At 39.5% G+C, this 17,540-nt stretch overlaps 1 protein-coding gene across 1 annotated transcript; it reads left to right on the top strand.

The window, feature by feature from the left end:
* The first annotated feature begins 350 nt into the window (after positions 1–350).
* On the top strand, positions 351–15,346 carry zgc:113337 (uncharacterized protein LOC503741 homolog). Its single transcript, XM_005944891.1, has 7 exons — positions 351–544; positions 1,115–1,186; positions 1,282–1,605; positions 2,783–3,112; positions 9,010–9,294; positions 11,139–11,240; positions 13,734–15,346. Exons 2-7 carry the CDS (start codon positions 1,123–1,125, stop codon positions 13,739–13,741), a joined length of 1,113 nt encoding a protein of 370 aa, XP_005944953.1. The 5' UTR covers positions 351–544; positions 1,115–1,122; the 3' UTR covers positions 13,742–15,346.
* Positions 15,347–17,540: the final 2,194 nt, after the last annotated feature.

The following is a 17,540-nucleotide window of genomic DNA, read 5'->3' as shown; positions in this document are numbered from 1 at the left end:
GAGGCCCCTAAAGGAAGCAGTTTAATGAATAAGATTTATGTATTTAGTATTTGTATTACATTCACTCGTCTCAGCCTTGGAGTAGTTTGAAAAATAGTTATGTTTTCTGACGTCACCCTATGAGGTTTTATCCAAAGTTCCAATGAAAGCCTTAAATGAATATGTTTTACTCAAACTTCTAATTTATTATAATGTGTACTTGACATCAAAATGAAACACTTGTCAGCTGCGTCCTGCAGTCCATGGTTGATTGCAGGCTTTGTGAAACCAGAAATGCACACAAAGTCCCTCCAGAGGGCGTTGTGAGCGCAAAACATGAGCTATGTGGTTCAGCCTGTTGTGGGCGCCTCACCGCAGTCCGTTGTTGGCCGGCTGGTGTTCACGGCGGAGTTTGATGTGCGCACAGTGGAAAAGAGTTGGATGAGTAAAAACGGTCTCTATCCTTTTCTAGAGTGAAGTTTCCCGAGACTGACAAATCATAAGGATGAGCGAGATGTTGCAGAGGTAGAAGATTTTAAACTGCTTGGCTTTTTGGCATACAAAGGTGAGTGATTTAGTCTCATGGGTCTATAATTTGTATATGATAGGGCTTTTGATTTATTAATCTTTTAAAGGAATTTTGTTTCATTCACTTGATTAACAACAGGTGATCTGATTTCAGCAAAGTAGTACAACACTTATAATCACTAATTTCTTTGACGTGTTATTATCTACAGTTGTATTTAATTTGGAGTTTGAGCCGTTAGGCTTAAATCCAACCCTGAATCGGTTTAATCATCTCTACTGTGATAACTTTGCGACTTACTCAGGGTATCATCTGAAAGTCTTTGCGCACTTAATTTTTAGATGTATAGAAATATTTTGAACTGCACTAAATGCTAAATGCTTTATGGAGTAAAATCTCTGTAAGAAAAAATGTACATTGTTGAATACAGCAGTTTAACTGCCTTTCTGAGTAAGATAAAGTGAGTTTGCCTTTTCAGCCTTCATTCTGCATCACTGGATCATCTTTTTTTTTTTTTTAATTATAAGAGAGGGTATATTCACACAGGAGCAGACTATAATCATTTGTTAAATCTCAGTAACTCTCGTTTTCTCTCTGTTGAATGAGCAGTGAAGAAGATGATGATCCAGGCCTCCTGTCTGCAGCTGTGTTCACTCTTGCTTATGGCAGGACGCCTACAAGGTGAGTGTGCCAAACCACGCTTATAGCATAAGGAAAAAGCTAAAGTGAGGATGTTCTGTACATCAGCTTATGATTTTCTCTGGTGGTTGTTCCAGCTAGAGTAACAGCAACCCAGCATCTGGAAGCACCGGTGGAGAAGCCTTTCACTCTGACCTGCAGTCTTTCAAAGGAGCGAGGTGAATCCCTGAGACAGGTGCGTTGGCTAGATGTCCAGAACAAGACCCTGCTGACCTATCAGCCTGGCAACAGGGAGAGTGTGAGCGGACAGCAGCATGTGGAACTCGCCCCGTCGTCTGCGAAGGACACCTCGTCTATCATCATTCGCAGGGTGGGCTTCCGTGATGAAGGCTGCTACACTTGCATATTTGACCTGCACCCTACTGGTTCAAAGCAGGGATCGACGTGTCTCACAGTGACTTGTGAGTAAGCCCATTAATGATAACAGATTAACATTAATGATCTTGGTGCAACAGCAGTATGTTATAGTTTAGGTAAATCCTGTGCGCTTGTACACATTTTTGAAGCTGTACCAATCTGTTACAGGACAGAATGAGTAGCTTGCCTGTATGGATTAAGGTACTGATCCTTTACAGCAGTGTTTCTGGCTCAGTTCAGAGACCTCTGGTGGACTTCAGTGCATTCTTCTCAGATTCCTGTAATCAACGTAATGTCTTCTGCTCCATAAAATGGCTAAAAATAAAAGTTTATATGATGCTGTTATTGCACTGAATGTAAAGTGAGTATCAGTCTGCACAGCCATAACTGAACGAAAAATGAATGAATTGTAATGCAAGCTGACCTACAGGCTTTGCATGGGTGAAAGTTCAAAATGTAATTTTTTTTCAAACAAAAGCACACTAAACATGCAGGTCTCTTGTATTTAAACCACAGTGAAAATCTTCTATGGCATAGTAAGAACGGCTGCGAACTAGTTGGGAAGACCTGCTCTGGAAGCCAGTTTGAGTAATGATCCCCTTGACACAAGGAAGGAGACAGATGTCATTCACAGGGTCAAACTGAAGAGCTCAATTGTTCTGAAGCAGAAGTAAAATGGCCTGTCAACTGGTTGATACACCATTAGTATCATCAGTGTCGTCTGTTTTTGAATGAGAAAATGTGAGATGTGCTACAATAGCTGCTGGTATATTTGAGAAATAACAAAGATTGAAATTGAGACGCCACACGAGAATCATAAAAGCCAGTCAGCTGAATGGAGTTTCCATCATTTCTGTCCTCAGTGGTGCACCATTTCTTAACTGATTTTGGATGCCTGCCCTTTGCACCCGACCGTTAACACTGAAAATATGTGAATACTGATGTCCCTAACCACTGCTCACCTCTGAACAAGAGTTGATGAGTATGTTGAAACTCAGCCAGTCATGTTAATAAAGAGCCGTGGAGCAGTGGGAGGAGGGCTCTAACCAAAAACAGCTGGTGTGGATTCCAGTGACTGGTTTCTGTTTGGGTGTCTCATATTTCTGAATATTAACATTGTCCTGTTTGCACCCTTTATCTGCCTTTTTCTTTTCTTTATCTTATTTTCTCATCCATCATTCTTTCACTGACTAGTGTTTTTTTCTCTTTTTAAATCTCCAGCTCAAGTCACCGTTGATGGTAACAAAACAGCAGTTAGCGGCAAAAAGGTTTCCCTTTTATGCTCCTATGGTTTGCCAGAAAAAGTTCAACAGATAATGTGGAGGCACATTTCTGCTCAAGGAGAATCCACGGATGTAGCCTCCTTTGCAAAACGGAGCGACCCCATGATCGAGCCACCCTACCAGGGGAGAGTCTGGCTCACTTCCTCCCTGTCTGACAGTCAGCTTACCATCCAGCCTGTTGCCATCCAGGACGAAGGCTGTTACACTTGCATCTATGAAACACGTTCTGATGGGCTGAAGACCTCCACAGTTTGTCTCTCCACCTACGGTAAACACCTGTTTTCACAGTGGGCTATTACTGGTGATGCTGTTGTGGTTCAGTATTGTAAAAGGATAATCCACACAAGAACTCAGTATTTGTACAAACCCTGAGACATCTTATGTACAATAAACTTACCATAAATCAGAAATGAAGCACAGTTTAAAAGTTTCTTAAAATAAAGTTTTGAAAATAAAATAAAATTGCTAATTGCTATAGTCATTAATTGTGTAATCTGCTCACACCAAGTGGCTAGTTAGCACAAATCAGAGGGAGTAAAAGAACAGTCTCTGTACTGTTGAAAACATAATTTTTTAACAATATGCAAAAAATAAGCAAGTCTGTGTAATATTTGCAAAGTTATCTTACAAAATTAGTTAAATGCTAATTTTGTAGCTAGCTCACCAGATAAAATGTAAACAGAAACATCTAGCCTGTTTCTGCACAAAGGTAATAAACACTGCTGGTGAATTTGCATTATTGTTTTGTCATGCAAAACAGACATTTTCACATGATTCTGTGCAAAACTAATTGATAAGAACTCGTAGCACCATCTTTACGAGCAATAATATGAATTTATCAGATTCTCACATCATTGTCCAGCCTTACCAAATTCAAATTCAAATTCAAATTCAAATTTTATTTGTCACGTACACAGTCATACACAGTACGATATGTAGTGAAATGCTTGGACAACTGCTCGTGACCTAAAGAAAACAAAAAAGGAAAGGCTATGAATAAGATAGGAAATAAATATGAAAAATTAAAAAGGGTAAATTTAACTAGGAAGGAATAAAATATAAATTAAGGTTAAAAATGAAATAACTGTACAACACAAATTAGAATGAAGGGTAAATTTAACTGGGAGAATAAGATAAAATATATAAATTAAAGTTGAAAATAAAATAACTGTACAACAAAATACACAATACACAATATAGAACTATATAAGAATGTATGAAGAAATCTAAATATAAATAAATATATACACAATAACAGCAGCTGTACAAGTATTAACCGGAAATGAAGAATATAGTGACCAGTGTTGTGCAAAAACAAAGTCCAGAAAGTCCAGTGTGTGTGTAAGAACCATATGTGTGGGTCAGTACTGTGTGGTGGTGTGATTGAGAGACCGTATCGCCTGCGGGAAGAAGCTCCTCCTCAGTCTCTCTGTGTTGGTCTTCAGGGAGCGGAATCGCTTTCCTGACCTCAACAGAGAGAACAGTCTGTTGTTGGGATGGCTGAGGTCCTTCACGATCTTCCTGGCCTTGGTCCAGCACCGCCTGCTGTAGATTGAGTGCAGGTCAGGGAGCTCGGAGCGGATGGTGCGCTCAGCTGACCGCACAACCCTCTGTAGAGCTCGTCTGTCCTGCATGGTGCTGTTCCCGAACCAGGTTAAGATGTTTCCCGCCAGGATGCTCTCTATGGTGCACGAGTAAAAGTTCCTGAGCACCTTGGAGGGCAGTTGGAAGTCTCTCAAGCGTCTGAGGTGGTAGAGACGCTGACGGGCCTTTTTCACCACGGTGTTGATGTGACAGGACCATGACAGGTCCTGCGTGATGTGAACTCCGAGGTATTTGAAGCTGTCCACTCTCTCCACTGGGCACTCGTTGATGACGGGGGTCTGGTAGTTCCTCTCCTGCTTAGTGCTGAAGTCCACTATCAGCTCCTTTGTCTTACTGACGTTTAGAAGGAGGTTGTTCCTCTGGCACCAGTTCTCCAGATTCCTAATCTCCTTCAGGTAGGCCGTCTCGTTGTTATCAGAGATCAGGCCCACCACGACGGTGTCGTCAGCAAACTTGATGATGGTGGTGGAGCTGGTAGTGGCCACACAGTCATATGTGTACAAAGAGTACAGCAGGGGGCTCAGAACACACCCCTGGGGGGCTCCAGTGCTGAGAGTGGTGGAGGCTGAGACATGTCCGCCCATCCTTACTGCCTGTGGTCTGCCAGTTAGGAAGTTGGAGATCCACTGACACATAGATGAGCTGAGTCCCAGATGCTCCAGCTTGGTGGTGAGTGTGGAGGGAATTATGGTGTTAAATGCAGAGCTGTAGTCTATGAAGAGCATTTTAACATAATTCCCCCTTCTAGTGTCCAAGTGAGTGAGTGATGTGTGGAGGAGATGAGAGATGGCATCGTCTGTGGAACGATTTGGACGGTAAGCGAACTGTAGTGGGTCCAGTGTGTCTGGTAGTGAAGAAATGATGAAGTCTCTGACCAGGCGTTCAAAGCACTTCATCACTACTGAGGTGAGGGCTACAGGGCGATAGTCATTGAGAGAAGCAGGGTGGGGTTTCTTCGGGACAGGAACAATGATGGACTCTTTGAAGCATGTGGGGATCACCGACTGAGATAAAGAGATGTTGAATATCTCAGTGAACACAGGAGCTAGCTGGTATGCGCAGTCTCTAGGATACGACCTGGGATGCCGTCTGGTCCTGCTGCTTTCCTGGTGTTCACTCTCTTGAAGGCTCTCCTTACTTCATGCTCGGAGATGACGAGCACGTTTCCGGTGCTGGCAGTATCTTCCTGTCTGCAGCCGTTAGCGCCGCTAACACTAGCATTGTTGGAGACCTTAGCTGCAGCCTCGAAGCGAGCATAGAAAGTGTTCAGCTCGTCTGCCAGAGTCACGGCCGCGTTCGTCATACCGGTTGTTGGTGCTTTATAGTCCGTTAGTTTTTAGACAGATGGTCTCACATTTGATTGAAGATTACTTTGGCATACAGAGTAGTGTGTGGTCAACTTAATGACTACAAGGTGCTCAGCCCAAATCATCACCCCTGCACCACCGTGCTCGGCAGTTACATTAGGCGTTTGTGCTGTTTTGCTGTGTTTGGTTCTCTCCAGGCACGGCACTGTACATTACAGCTCCGCTAAAGTATCATTTAACCAAGCGTCAATCTATCCAGCAGTGTTGTGGCTTGTTTGGATGTAACTCTGCAAACCTAATTTTGTTATAATAAACATTTATAAGTGTCTTTGGGGCTAAACTAATCAGCATTTCTGGAAGCTGTGTTCACAGTTTGAGGCACTTCTTCCTTCTTTGACCTTCTTTGAGGTCATAGTAGTAACAATGAACAGTTGTCCTTAGCAGTAAAATCTTATAACTACACTTAAATTGAATAACTCTTGCTGTTAACACTGGGCAGTCTATGTCACTGTCTGGCATTGTCGATGGACAATGGCAGACAGTGCAATGTAAGATATTTGTCTTGAAGTAGTATAGTGTAGTTTATCCCATATCTGGTAAATTGTTTGGGTACTGTTATAAAGTATTCCCATGACATTTTACTGTTCACATTAATTATGTTAGTATAAAAAGCGAAATTCTTGTTTGGCCAAAGTCAAACTGAGGCTTTAACATAGCAATAATAAATTGCTTTGTGGTAATCGTGCAGTTTTACTGCTGGTGTTTTGTCCTGACAAGTCCACTTGTCAGCAGATCCCTCCCCTGCGAACTCAGCAAGGAAACAGACTGTACCAAATCGACTGTGATTGGTAAGATACTCACTTGATTTAGTTAATTCAGACTATTACAGTCTCATATTTGCTTTGTAAAATGCTTAAACCTACCCTTTGGCCCTAGAATTTAACTGGAAGTGATTGAGCTGTTCTGAGATTAAATTAAGCCCTGGACAAGTGGAAGATTTGGCTTGTTGGTGGCACTAGTTGAAATGTCAGGCGACCAATAAAGTCATTAGGAGTCTTAATCGAGGCACGCTGAACCAAATTACGCCCAGAATTTCACGCCAAATTTCCAAAGCAGTACATCAAATTGACATAGTTTGCTCTGGGCCAGCGGACCTAATCAAGGTTCCCTACCTCCCACAGAGCTAGGATTTTATTTGTTGTTAGTGCGGCTGATACTTCAACAGTCTTCAGTTTTTTGAGGCTGTGTTTTTGTAAAATAGTGTCACTTTCGCATGGAACGAAGAAAATAGTTGGAGCTAAAAGCCGAGAGAAAAATAAAGGAGGCAGGCTTTAGTGCAACTAGGAGACGATTTAACTTGGACATTTTTGGCAGGATAGACAGGTACCCCCTGGGATTCAGATAGGAATGTGCATCTTTTCTCCCAGATTTTGCCCTATGAACAATTTTATGATATCACAAGAGTAGACTGTTGTTAACACACAAACTCAGAACAGAACAGGAGTGTGTCCGTGCAAAGAATGGACCATTCGGAAGAACGATGGAGGCAGGGAACGAGGTCCTGATGCATGACTCTGTCAGTGTTTGCGGCAGACAGTGATTCCCTCTGTGCTTTGTTTCTCTCTCTCTCTTTATGCTCATTTGCTTTTCCACTTTTCTCCCATTCCCTTGCTCTCACAATTATCTCAAGAAACACACGTGCTTTTGTCTGAAACTGAACTGTACAGGACAGTAGGCGTTCTGGGTGCTGAAGCATGATTAGCATTAATGTTTTATTCTTAATGCTTATTGTTGCCAACAGGCTTCTAACTTCATTCCACTTTGGGTGTGACATAATGCGCCCTTCTTTTCTCCCACTTTCAGAAATACTGTTCAACAGCAATTATAGCCCATGCAGACACATTTACATTATCTTTGCTATTACAAGTATTCTTAATTACATTAATTAAAAACATGGTACTAGGCCAGACTCCCTTTGCCTTTAGATCTGACTTCATGGTAATTCTTCATGGTATATATTTAACAAGGTGCTGTAATCATTTCTCTAAGATTAAGGTCCATATTGACATGGCGGTATCACACAGTTGCTGCAGATTCGTCATTTGAACATCCATGATGTGAATCTCCTGTTCCACCAAATCTCAGTGCTGCTTTTTTGGATTGAAATCTGGTGACTGTGGAGGCCTTTTTAGTACAGTGAACTCACTGCCATGTTAAAAAAATGATTTAATCTTTGTGCGTTATCCTCCTGAAAGCAGACCAGCAGGGTTAGTTAAACTAGAGTGTGAAAAACATGGAATGGAGAAATGTGTAACGTGATTTAAAAGCTCTAAAGAAGATTTTTCATACTACAAGTGAAGCGGTCACTGAGTTCACATCTTCACGGCTGCATTAAATTTCTGCATGAAATTATACATTTTCAGCTTTTTTATGTCACAGTTTGTGGTGAAAGAAATGCTAAAATTCTTTATTTAAGTTGTAACACCAGGCTTGGCACAGTATACATTAGGTAATATATAAATCTCTTAACTTACTACAAATATCAAAAGTAATCGCCACCATGAGGGAAAAAGCAATTACAATACTTTGATTGTTTTTACGTATATATTTCTGCCATTGTAATAGGTAACTACATAGTAATGAACGGGGACAAAAATGTACTTCCTCGTAATACATTTGCTGTTTAGGACACACGAGCATTACATTTTAAATAAAAGCCACAGTCATTCCAAGCTATGCAACACGAAGGCATTATTATGGTTTGGATTGTTGTCAGATTGATCTCAGATTTGAACCACCCTCTAAGGCTGTTGATGGGTGAAGTTTATCACGTAGAATTTGCAGAAATTGCTGAAACTCTGAATGCCAGATATCTGTGGCTAAATGTTTTCTTGCCAACAGAAATGTTCTGAGTTCCAGTGTATCACATTCCTTTCTCAGCCCAGAGAACAGAGAATTGAAAACAGCCAGATATTTACTTATGGATCTAAGGAGTGCAGGAATTCGCATATCTTAGCTGAACGAACGGAAAGGCTTTAAGGGTTTTATTAGATATGATTTTAGAAATTTAAATTAGCACACTTAGATGATGGAAACTAAAACAATGGACCAATTTATAGATTAAAGTAATCTGACACATGATTGATTTACCACAGCATGCTTTTCATATTTCACTGACTGCTTTTATTTTTATTGAAGCAACAGAAAGGTTTATTGCAATAAACTTGGATTTGTGTAAATTTATTATTCGCAGTGCTGCCAAAACCTCAGGTGAGCTACAAAACCACTTCTCCAGGGGTGATCGAGGCAAACTGCACCTCTGTTTCAAGGCCGCCGGCAGAGATTGTCTGGAATGTGGAGAGAGACAACCGCACCATGCACCCACCTGTGACAAAGCAGCTACAGCAAGATGATGGGACCACTCTAGTGATCAGTACGCTGACTGTCCAGTCTGGGTTGCTTAAAGACGTGTCGGTCAAATGCTTGGTGCACCACAAAGGGCTTGAGTCACCAATTGCTGTATCAATGAACACTAAGAGTAAGTTAGTGTTACTAATCCTTCTTCTTTGAAGATCTTGAGCTTTTTTTGCCCTGAGCTACGTTATGTTACAAACTTAAAATGTCTTTCTGCAGGCAATACTACAACCCAGGATGAAAAAGATAGTAGAAATAGTTTTTAAATGTTCTCTAAAAGACACCCATAAACTGCATTGCACTAGTTCCCATACTTGCAGACCCATCCTCATCTTATGTAGGTCTGTTAGCCTTTTCAATTTTTTGCATAAAGGCAATCTTCACTTCAAAACATGGTGAAATGAACATTTCAATACCACTCTTACCTTCATGAAAATGAAACTACAGTCAGCTGGATACCATACTTTAGCACAAAATCCAAGAATACGATACTGCATTAAAAGATGAAACCTCAAGGGTCAAATCAAAATTGCTTTTTTAAGCTTCCTCATGGATCTTCTGAGCAGTGTTTCAATTTTCAACCCATGGACCCTGTGTATTAATATTATGCTCTGCTGAGCACAGAGGCAGTGTCCTTGGCTAATGCGGTGGAACTTGTTACTAGATAGTCATACAGACCACTGCCCTTTCTCGCTTGACCACGATTGATAACACAGCTGGCCTGCTTCCTGATCCACTAGCCAGCACCGCCTCCTTCTCATGGCTTCCAGTAACCACAGGAGTCTCTGCACGATGCCTTGCAACTCATTAAAGCAGAGCCATGAATATGAGGTGCCCATAAAAATTAAAAATGCATTCAAATATAGCTCATTGTGGAGTGCTGTTAGCCCTCCAGGACTGTGGTTGGATTGTTCACCCTGTTCTGACCATGTGCAAATTTGCAGTGACTACTGAATCTCTTCTGCTGTGTTGGGGGGTTTAAATTTAGGGAAAAGCATAAAATAAGGAGGTAAAGTATGAGATAGATTTTTCTCCAGAGTAGCCTGAATTATGATACTATAAATATTTAAATATACATAACATTAAACAGTAACTTACTTCCTATCTAGGATTCACTAAATGTTCAGAATTACCATAATGGCCTTACTGTCTCTCTATTTTAAAAGTCTCAATCAAAGGAAGAAATTTGGAAGTGAAAGCTCAGATATGATGAGCAGGGGTACTGTAGAACAATGGCTGTATAAGCCCCCAAACCCCCAAAAAAACTCCACAATGCATGCCATCTCTTTCAAGTGCTGGATTAAGGTATGATTTTTGCCTTTTTTTTAAAGACAATATTGCACAAGCAACCTATAAAATGATAATTTGCTCTACCTACATGTCTGTTTTCATGCAGACTGAAGACAGAGCATCTTAAATAGAAAGTTACAGATGCTCATAGATGATTTGTTGATGCCAGCCATGCAACTCTCCCTTATTCAAGTGTTTATGCTAAGCTAACAGGCTGTCAAGGGAGCCTCTTAGTTTACTCAGCACCTCATGTTAACTGATAAGGATGAGAGTGGGAGTGATCACCAGTTTAAGTGAATCAGCAAAGTTGCTGATTGAATTAGTGTTTTCCCATTCTTCACCAGTATGGTTAAAAAATCTCTGTTGTGTTTTTTAATGGTCCAGAGTCTTTGGCATATGTAAACTGTGTGCTATTGTCAGGTATTTCATTTTCTGATGACCTGTGGTTTATCTTGGTTTAATGGGTCAAGAGTGGAATCAGACAGTAACTAAATTAAATCTGAGATTTAATCAGGGCAGGTCTATAGCTGCAGAGAGGCACTTTTCAGTTTAGCACAGCCCTTCGGTACAAACAGTCACAGAAATACTAACAGCAAAATTAAATTGAAGAATTATATGTTTATCTATTTATAGAGATATTAAAACAGCTGATCAGATTTCTGTATTTTTCCCTTCCAGTCGGGACGGCGCTCACCATCCTGATCTCAGTCACTACAGTAGCAGCTCTGTTAGTTCTGTCTCTCTGCTTCTGCCTTTGGAAGTGTTTTTTGCGTAAAGAAGGTGAGTATGCCCACTGTATAACTCCAAAAATGTCTCACTGTCATTATTTGAGGGTTGTATCAGGAATACATATGAAAAATCTCGTGTTGATGTCCACACTCCTGTCGTTTTAGCCACCTGTCCACAGGTTTTATGTAACTAGTGGTGTGAGCTGGTCACCTCAAGTTAACTAGATTGCTTTATGTTCATAAATGCTACAAAACATGCAGTATCATTAAGAAATGAAAGCTTCAAAATACTTTTTGTTAAAACATTTGCCCTGATTTCTGATTCTGGGAGGAGACACAAATGCCTTTGTCAGAACTGGGCTCGGTGTCTGCCAAATCAAACATGCAGAGCTACACATGGTTCCCGCCCTTTGTAAACATGTGACTGAAACAGTGAACAAACTAAATTAATATTGGAAGTAAAACAGTATTTTTTTATTTCAATGTTAAAGAACTGCTTGTGCACTAATATACTGTGCTCTTGATACTGACAGTCTCTTGGCTTGAATTGTTTTAAAGTTATTACACTTTCTCCACTCACTCCATCGTAATTCTCTTAAAGCCAAGAGATCATTTGAAGGTCAAGGAAATCTAATATTTGGGGCTCCTTCTCTTATTGTGGGTTTAGGCAAAGTGCCTGGGTGCTTCAAAAACAATGAAGAAGCAGTTGCCAGGTGTGGTATTCTTCAACAATAGTGTTATAATATTGAAATAATGGTCAGAAAGTCATTTCCCACAGGTCAGATATTGTGAAATGACTCCCAGTATCCACTCACGTACATATTGTGGCATACACTGTCAAGTATATTTACTGATTTAGTTCCAAATTTGTGCCCAGAGTTGTGTAATTACCTTAATTGTGAGATTCCAATAAGATTTGTCAGTGTGTTATAATCTGCAAATATGTATTGAGTTTCTGCGTGTATAATTATATTAGTAAATGTTTTGAAAATTAAAAAAAATCATCTCTTTCAGTCTGAATACAGATTTGGAGATATGTGTACACATTTGCAAAATTACTACGCACACAGCTCCACATTACTGCACACGTTCACAAGTCAAAGTGACTTTTTACGATATTCTCTTGCACATTTTGCAAATCTTATTATGCACCCATAGACTGTAATGCATTGTAAACATGTGCATTTTAATTATAATAACATCCCCATCGATAGGCTCTCAGTTATCACCAACTTACATTAATATTTAGAAGCCTAGAGGAGCAGGAATTTATATTATATGTTGTTGTAAACTGGTTTTATTCATATCTATAAAATTACCTGATCTGTCTTGTCAGTTCGGTACAGTAATCTGTAAACTCTGAAACTAGCTTTTGCTTCTAAACAGTATCTCACTTGTCTTTAGTCAACTTGTGACATAAATGCTACATTTACAATATTGAATATATGAATGGGAAAATGGGTGCTGAAGCTGCTGCACTCAGTATTTGAGATTCCAGTTGTATTTAATATTATCATTAACCGCATGGCCTAGGGGTAACTGCAGATTCACTTTGTGATGGTGGAGAGGAAAAACTCCCCTGTAGCTGGAATTGCCTTCTGGCAGGACCAGGCTCAGAGAGAAGAAGGTATCTGCCTCAGTCGATCAGTGGAGAGGCAAAAAGAGTGAAAGGAGCAGCACAAAGCACAAAACCAGCAAAAGAGTATGAGAGTGTAGACAAAAATGAATGACATGCACTATAAAGACTGAGAGTGAAAGACTTTAATTTCAAGACTAGAAACTTCTAAAAGTCTCTGGTTCTCTCAGTTTTTTGTATTATTTCACTTTTTATAAGTTTCTATATTGATTCCATCTGGAAATGGGTTTCATAACGTCCTCCAAGTTTAGTTAACATTTACAGTTAGGACTGAACATCGATGGTATGATATTCCTGCTTCATTGTCCTGTACCTGCACTCCATCTGCACTTTACTGACAAATTTAAGAGCTGTTTTCCGTCTGTGCAAGAAGGAAGTCCGAGTATAGCAGTTCTGACTGAATAAGGAAATCAGCCAAAGCCAAAGAAGTCAAAGAAAACTTTACAGACAAGACTTTTACAAAGAAAGATCTGATGGAACCAGTTCATACACTGAGCAAAGTGAAGAGTTGGACAGAGACTAGGTTCTGCAGTTTTCCCACTTACCTCATCTTATTATGACAGGAATGATTTATGGTAACGAATTTTCCTGGAACTTGATTTTAAAAACTCTGATTGCAATAAAACTATATTATTTAATTTAATAATTTGTAATCCAGATATTATTACATATACTGTAAAAAATCAGTGTGATAGTCATTTTATGTTTTTTAAAACCTGCATGATCAATCACGTTTTGTCTTTTGACTTCGTGCCTCTGTGTTTTTTAGCATGTAGTACCTTTCCACAGTGAAACTGTTTCAGACTTTTTTCTGAAATGTAAATGTTAAATATTAGAAAACCTTTATTTTTATACTTTATAATGCATTTTTAGATATTCTTTACTCTCTCCTCGTACTTTTGTTTTCAGCTGATTGATCGTAAACAAATGAGACCAGAGGCTGACAAGAAGAAATGCTGGGAGCCAGCCTTGCAGAATTATTTCCCTGCATTATCTTCGTCTTCATCGTCATCATCATCATCTCGGTACAAAGGGAAGATATTCTGACACACCTCTGTAGGATGTTCAGTACAATCCTATTTATGAGCACCAAATGGACAACACTTAACTCTGCTCTGCTGCTTCTGATATAATCTGCCAGACTGTCCTCACATGGTGTCAGTGAGAAACTCTTAAGCAGATCTCGCTGTCGTTCTCTGTGTGACTCTGTAATTGAATGAATCGATGCCCATGCATTCCTGAACCAACAGCAGCGTCTCTGTGCGGCAAATTAAAGTACTTGTTTGATAGCACATCGCCTGTCCTCAAAACACTTTCCTCTTTTAGACTCTGAGTCTTTTACCTGGTCTTTAAAGAAAGAGTGCACTGCTATTTTATATTTTTCATATTCAGCATTAGCAGAAACCAAATGTGTATTTGTATGTATCCATGCTGAAATTAAAGGCAGTAAACGCTTTATGTTTGGAAAAAAACGTATATATATAATTGTATTTTAAAACAGTGAAATTATATTAAATATTTCAAGATTTCGCTGCTCAGCCACGCCTGCACTGCAGAGATGTACTAACATTTTGGGTGATTTTTGGACAGTAGGAAAGAAAATGCCATCCCTATCCTTTAAATAACCAGCTAACTGTCACTATGAGCTGATACTTATTCTTCCTCTGGTACCTCAGCTGAAGACCCTGTCGCTTCAGTGTATTGTGATAGTTGGGTAGGGCCATCGGTAGTATTAGATGAACTAAAAGGGCTGCATACTGATTCCTTGTTTATGTAATATCTATTACAAACTTTTCTACACGTTTCAAAGTCTGTTTGTGTTTGATGTGTGTGTGCATGTGTGTGTGTGTCCATGTGTGTTCGTTAGAGGTTGAACTCCACGGTCAGATGGCTTGAATCAATTGCCTGAGGGAGGAACAGTAAAACCTTTTTTGGTGCCCCAGAAAGGAATGCGTGTCTTGTTCGATGCCTCCATCCTACAGTCATGGTTAGTGGTTTGAAAAATTTGCTTGAGAACTTCACGTTAAACACCCAAAGAGAGACTCCACTCCTCTAAATATTTTTGCTCTGGATCAAAGTGGTACCTGCGTGCTTATATGATCAGCAATGAATTACAATGGCGCTTCTGGGTATTACTGTGTTTGTATGTGCAAAGCGGTGCTTTTAAAATGTTATTTCTCTGTTGAAATAATATTTCATTTCAAAGCATATGACTTGCATCTGTCAGGTATTTTCTTTGTAAACAGATGAGCAGCATGAAAGTTATTAGAGTTTAAGATCAGCACTTCATTCAAAAGCTACAAAAGCATTTAAGTAGTACTTACCTGTATGTGGAGTTTGAGCATACACAGTGCTCAGAAACACATCATAATTCTGAAAGTGGGTTCAGATTTTTTTAATAGGAATGCAAGGTAGCGTCCAACAGGAAAAAAAAATCAAAGGATGCACGAATGACTATTTACATATGTAAAGTTAATGTAATAAATGCAACAAACAGAATAATAAAAGTGTTTAAAAATGCATTCAGACTCTCACTGTCATCCTTTCAGCCTTTTATCTCAACTTTGTGCATTTCCAACTATATTTAGAAAAGCATCACATTCCTTTCAGCTGTGCCAAACCTGGTGGCCAGATGCTTTTTTTTTTAATCCCAAGCCAAGTTGTGGTGGACATTGCCGAGGAAATAATCACACACATATTGTGCACACTTTTACTCAGAGAGTCTGCTAGCCATGTCAACTGAAAGATAACATTTACTATTTATGCTTTCTATTAGATATACGTTTGTGTATTTAACTCAGCACCTGTATAAAGACAGCATAAATTCAGATCTGACTGCATCTGGATTTATGTGAGAAGTGTAACTAAAACAGTGCTTTAATTAAGCAGATATCAAAATTGAACCAAGCTAAAAGATTATGTTATTTCTTTTGCTATAATGAATAAAAATATTTCAACACCAGAGTGAAATCATTCAAATGTAATAGTTTTGCACTCCTAATAGATCCCTGCTCCCGTATAATCCCCTTGGAGACATCTGTATTTTTAGCAAAGCCACATGCCTTAGCAATTCTTAGCATTTTTTTTACCCTGTGAAAAGGTTTGTTGCACAGCTGCAGACTTCTGCCAGACAATGATTAAAATCGCACAGTTTCTAAACCTGTGGTTGTCTATTTGCATTTGGTGAGAGAGAATGTGTTTGAATCTGCATGTGAATTTTAATAAGGTGTTTCTCAGGTCATTCGTTTATGTGGAATGTAAGCAGTCTAGGTGCATGTGTGTATGTTAGGATTAAGTGAGTTTGAATGTGTAAAGTATGTGGTATGCGCGTTGTGCTGTAGTGAAGTGGTACGGTGGGGTGATGGAGTGGTTTAGGATTATAAATCTGCACATACTGCTGAAAAAAAATTAAACAAATACTTATTGTATCCTCTCCCCCTCTCGGGAAGGCCGTGATATTCCTCTCAAGAATACTTTTTTTTTTTTTTTTTAAATTGAAAATCCCCGTCTCACTTGTCATTTTTCCAGATCAGTTTCCAAGTTTAAACGTAATGTAAAAGCTTCTTGTGTTCCTTCACTTCACTAATATTCATTATGTATTAGAAAATGTTATGCTCGGACGTCACAGATGTTACTCTCGATCATCACTTTGGAGGAAGATGACACACACTCTGCGTTTCTGCACACATTGTGGGAGGTTTTTTTAAAAGCTGCTTTGATGCAGAAGCGTCCACAAACTCGCTTTGTGACCTCAGAGGCACCTTCTAATCTGGCCTGTTGCAAGCGCTGCCTTCGCACAGCCTCCGTGTGCGCTGTCATTTTGCAGGGGCTTCGTGAATCAGGGCTTTGTCTAACCGAGGGAAAATACAATTACCAATGTGTGTGTGTGTGAGAGAGAGAGAGATACACGGAGAGAGAGAAAGAGCATGCACAGAGCGCCTGTGTGGGCTGTGACAGCCAGACACCGATGGTGAGAAGAGAAAAATTCCATTCACAGACAGAAAGTAGTTTCCTGACTCATCTCACATATTGATTAAGAGTCGCATAGAACATGTAGGCTATATTTCAACTTCTCTGGGTCGTCCCCCAAGTCATTCCACTGAGAATAATGGAAGAAAAATGGGGCACATTTTTCAATAGAGATTTTTTAGTGAACGGTGGATTAGAGCATCAGGATTTACAACAGAAGGAACAGAATAATCCATAAATTTGGGAGTTTTTCTCGTGTGACATGTGTGTGTGTTGAGCAAGATCATGAGTGATCAGTAATTTAAGGTTTCACAGTTATCACTTTGCAACAGCAGTGAATTCGCTTTAAAGGGTGGGGAAGCAGTTTCCTGTTTCCAGTCCTTCAACTGAAAAGTGGTGACCTTAGAGAAACTTGCTCTACAAATTGGGATTTTCTTCTTGATTTGTTGGTCAGAACCTGTTTATCCATGTAAAATGTGACAGCAATGACAGTGTCGTTACACATTTTGATCAGTGTTCCAAAATGTAGGTTTTTGTTTTGAAGAAGTCTCCGCACACGTCACCAATTTTAGCAGACTTGTTTATTAGCACGTTAATAGCCTAAGTTTTAATTATAGAAGAAAACAGCTTCATATATCACACTTCTAACCAGGCTTAAGAAAATAAAAATATGAAGGCCTCTGTGAAAGAAAAAAAGAAACTATTTTATTGCAGGCTTTTTTTAAAAAAATATTTCTGTAAAAATTG

This window comes from Haplochromis burtoni, unplaced genomic scaffold (genome assembly GCF_018398535.1).
Source record: "Haplochromis burtoni strain Fernald_Lab_line unplaced genomic scaffold, NCSU_Asbu1 Contig_289, whole genome shotgun sequence".
NCBI classification, from domain to species: Eukaryota; Metazoa; Chordata; class Actinopteri; order Cichliformes; family Cichlidae; genus Haplochromis; species Haplochromis burtoni.
This window is presented reverse-complemented; position numbering and strand designations above follow the sequence as displayed.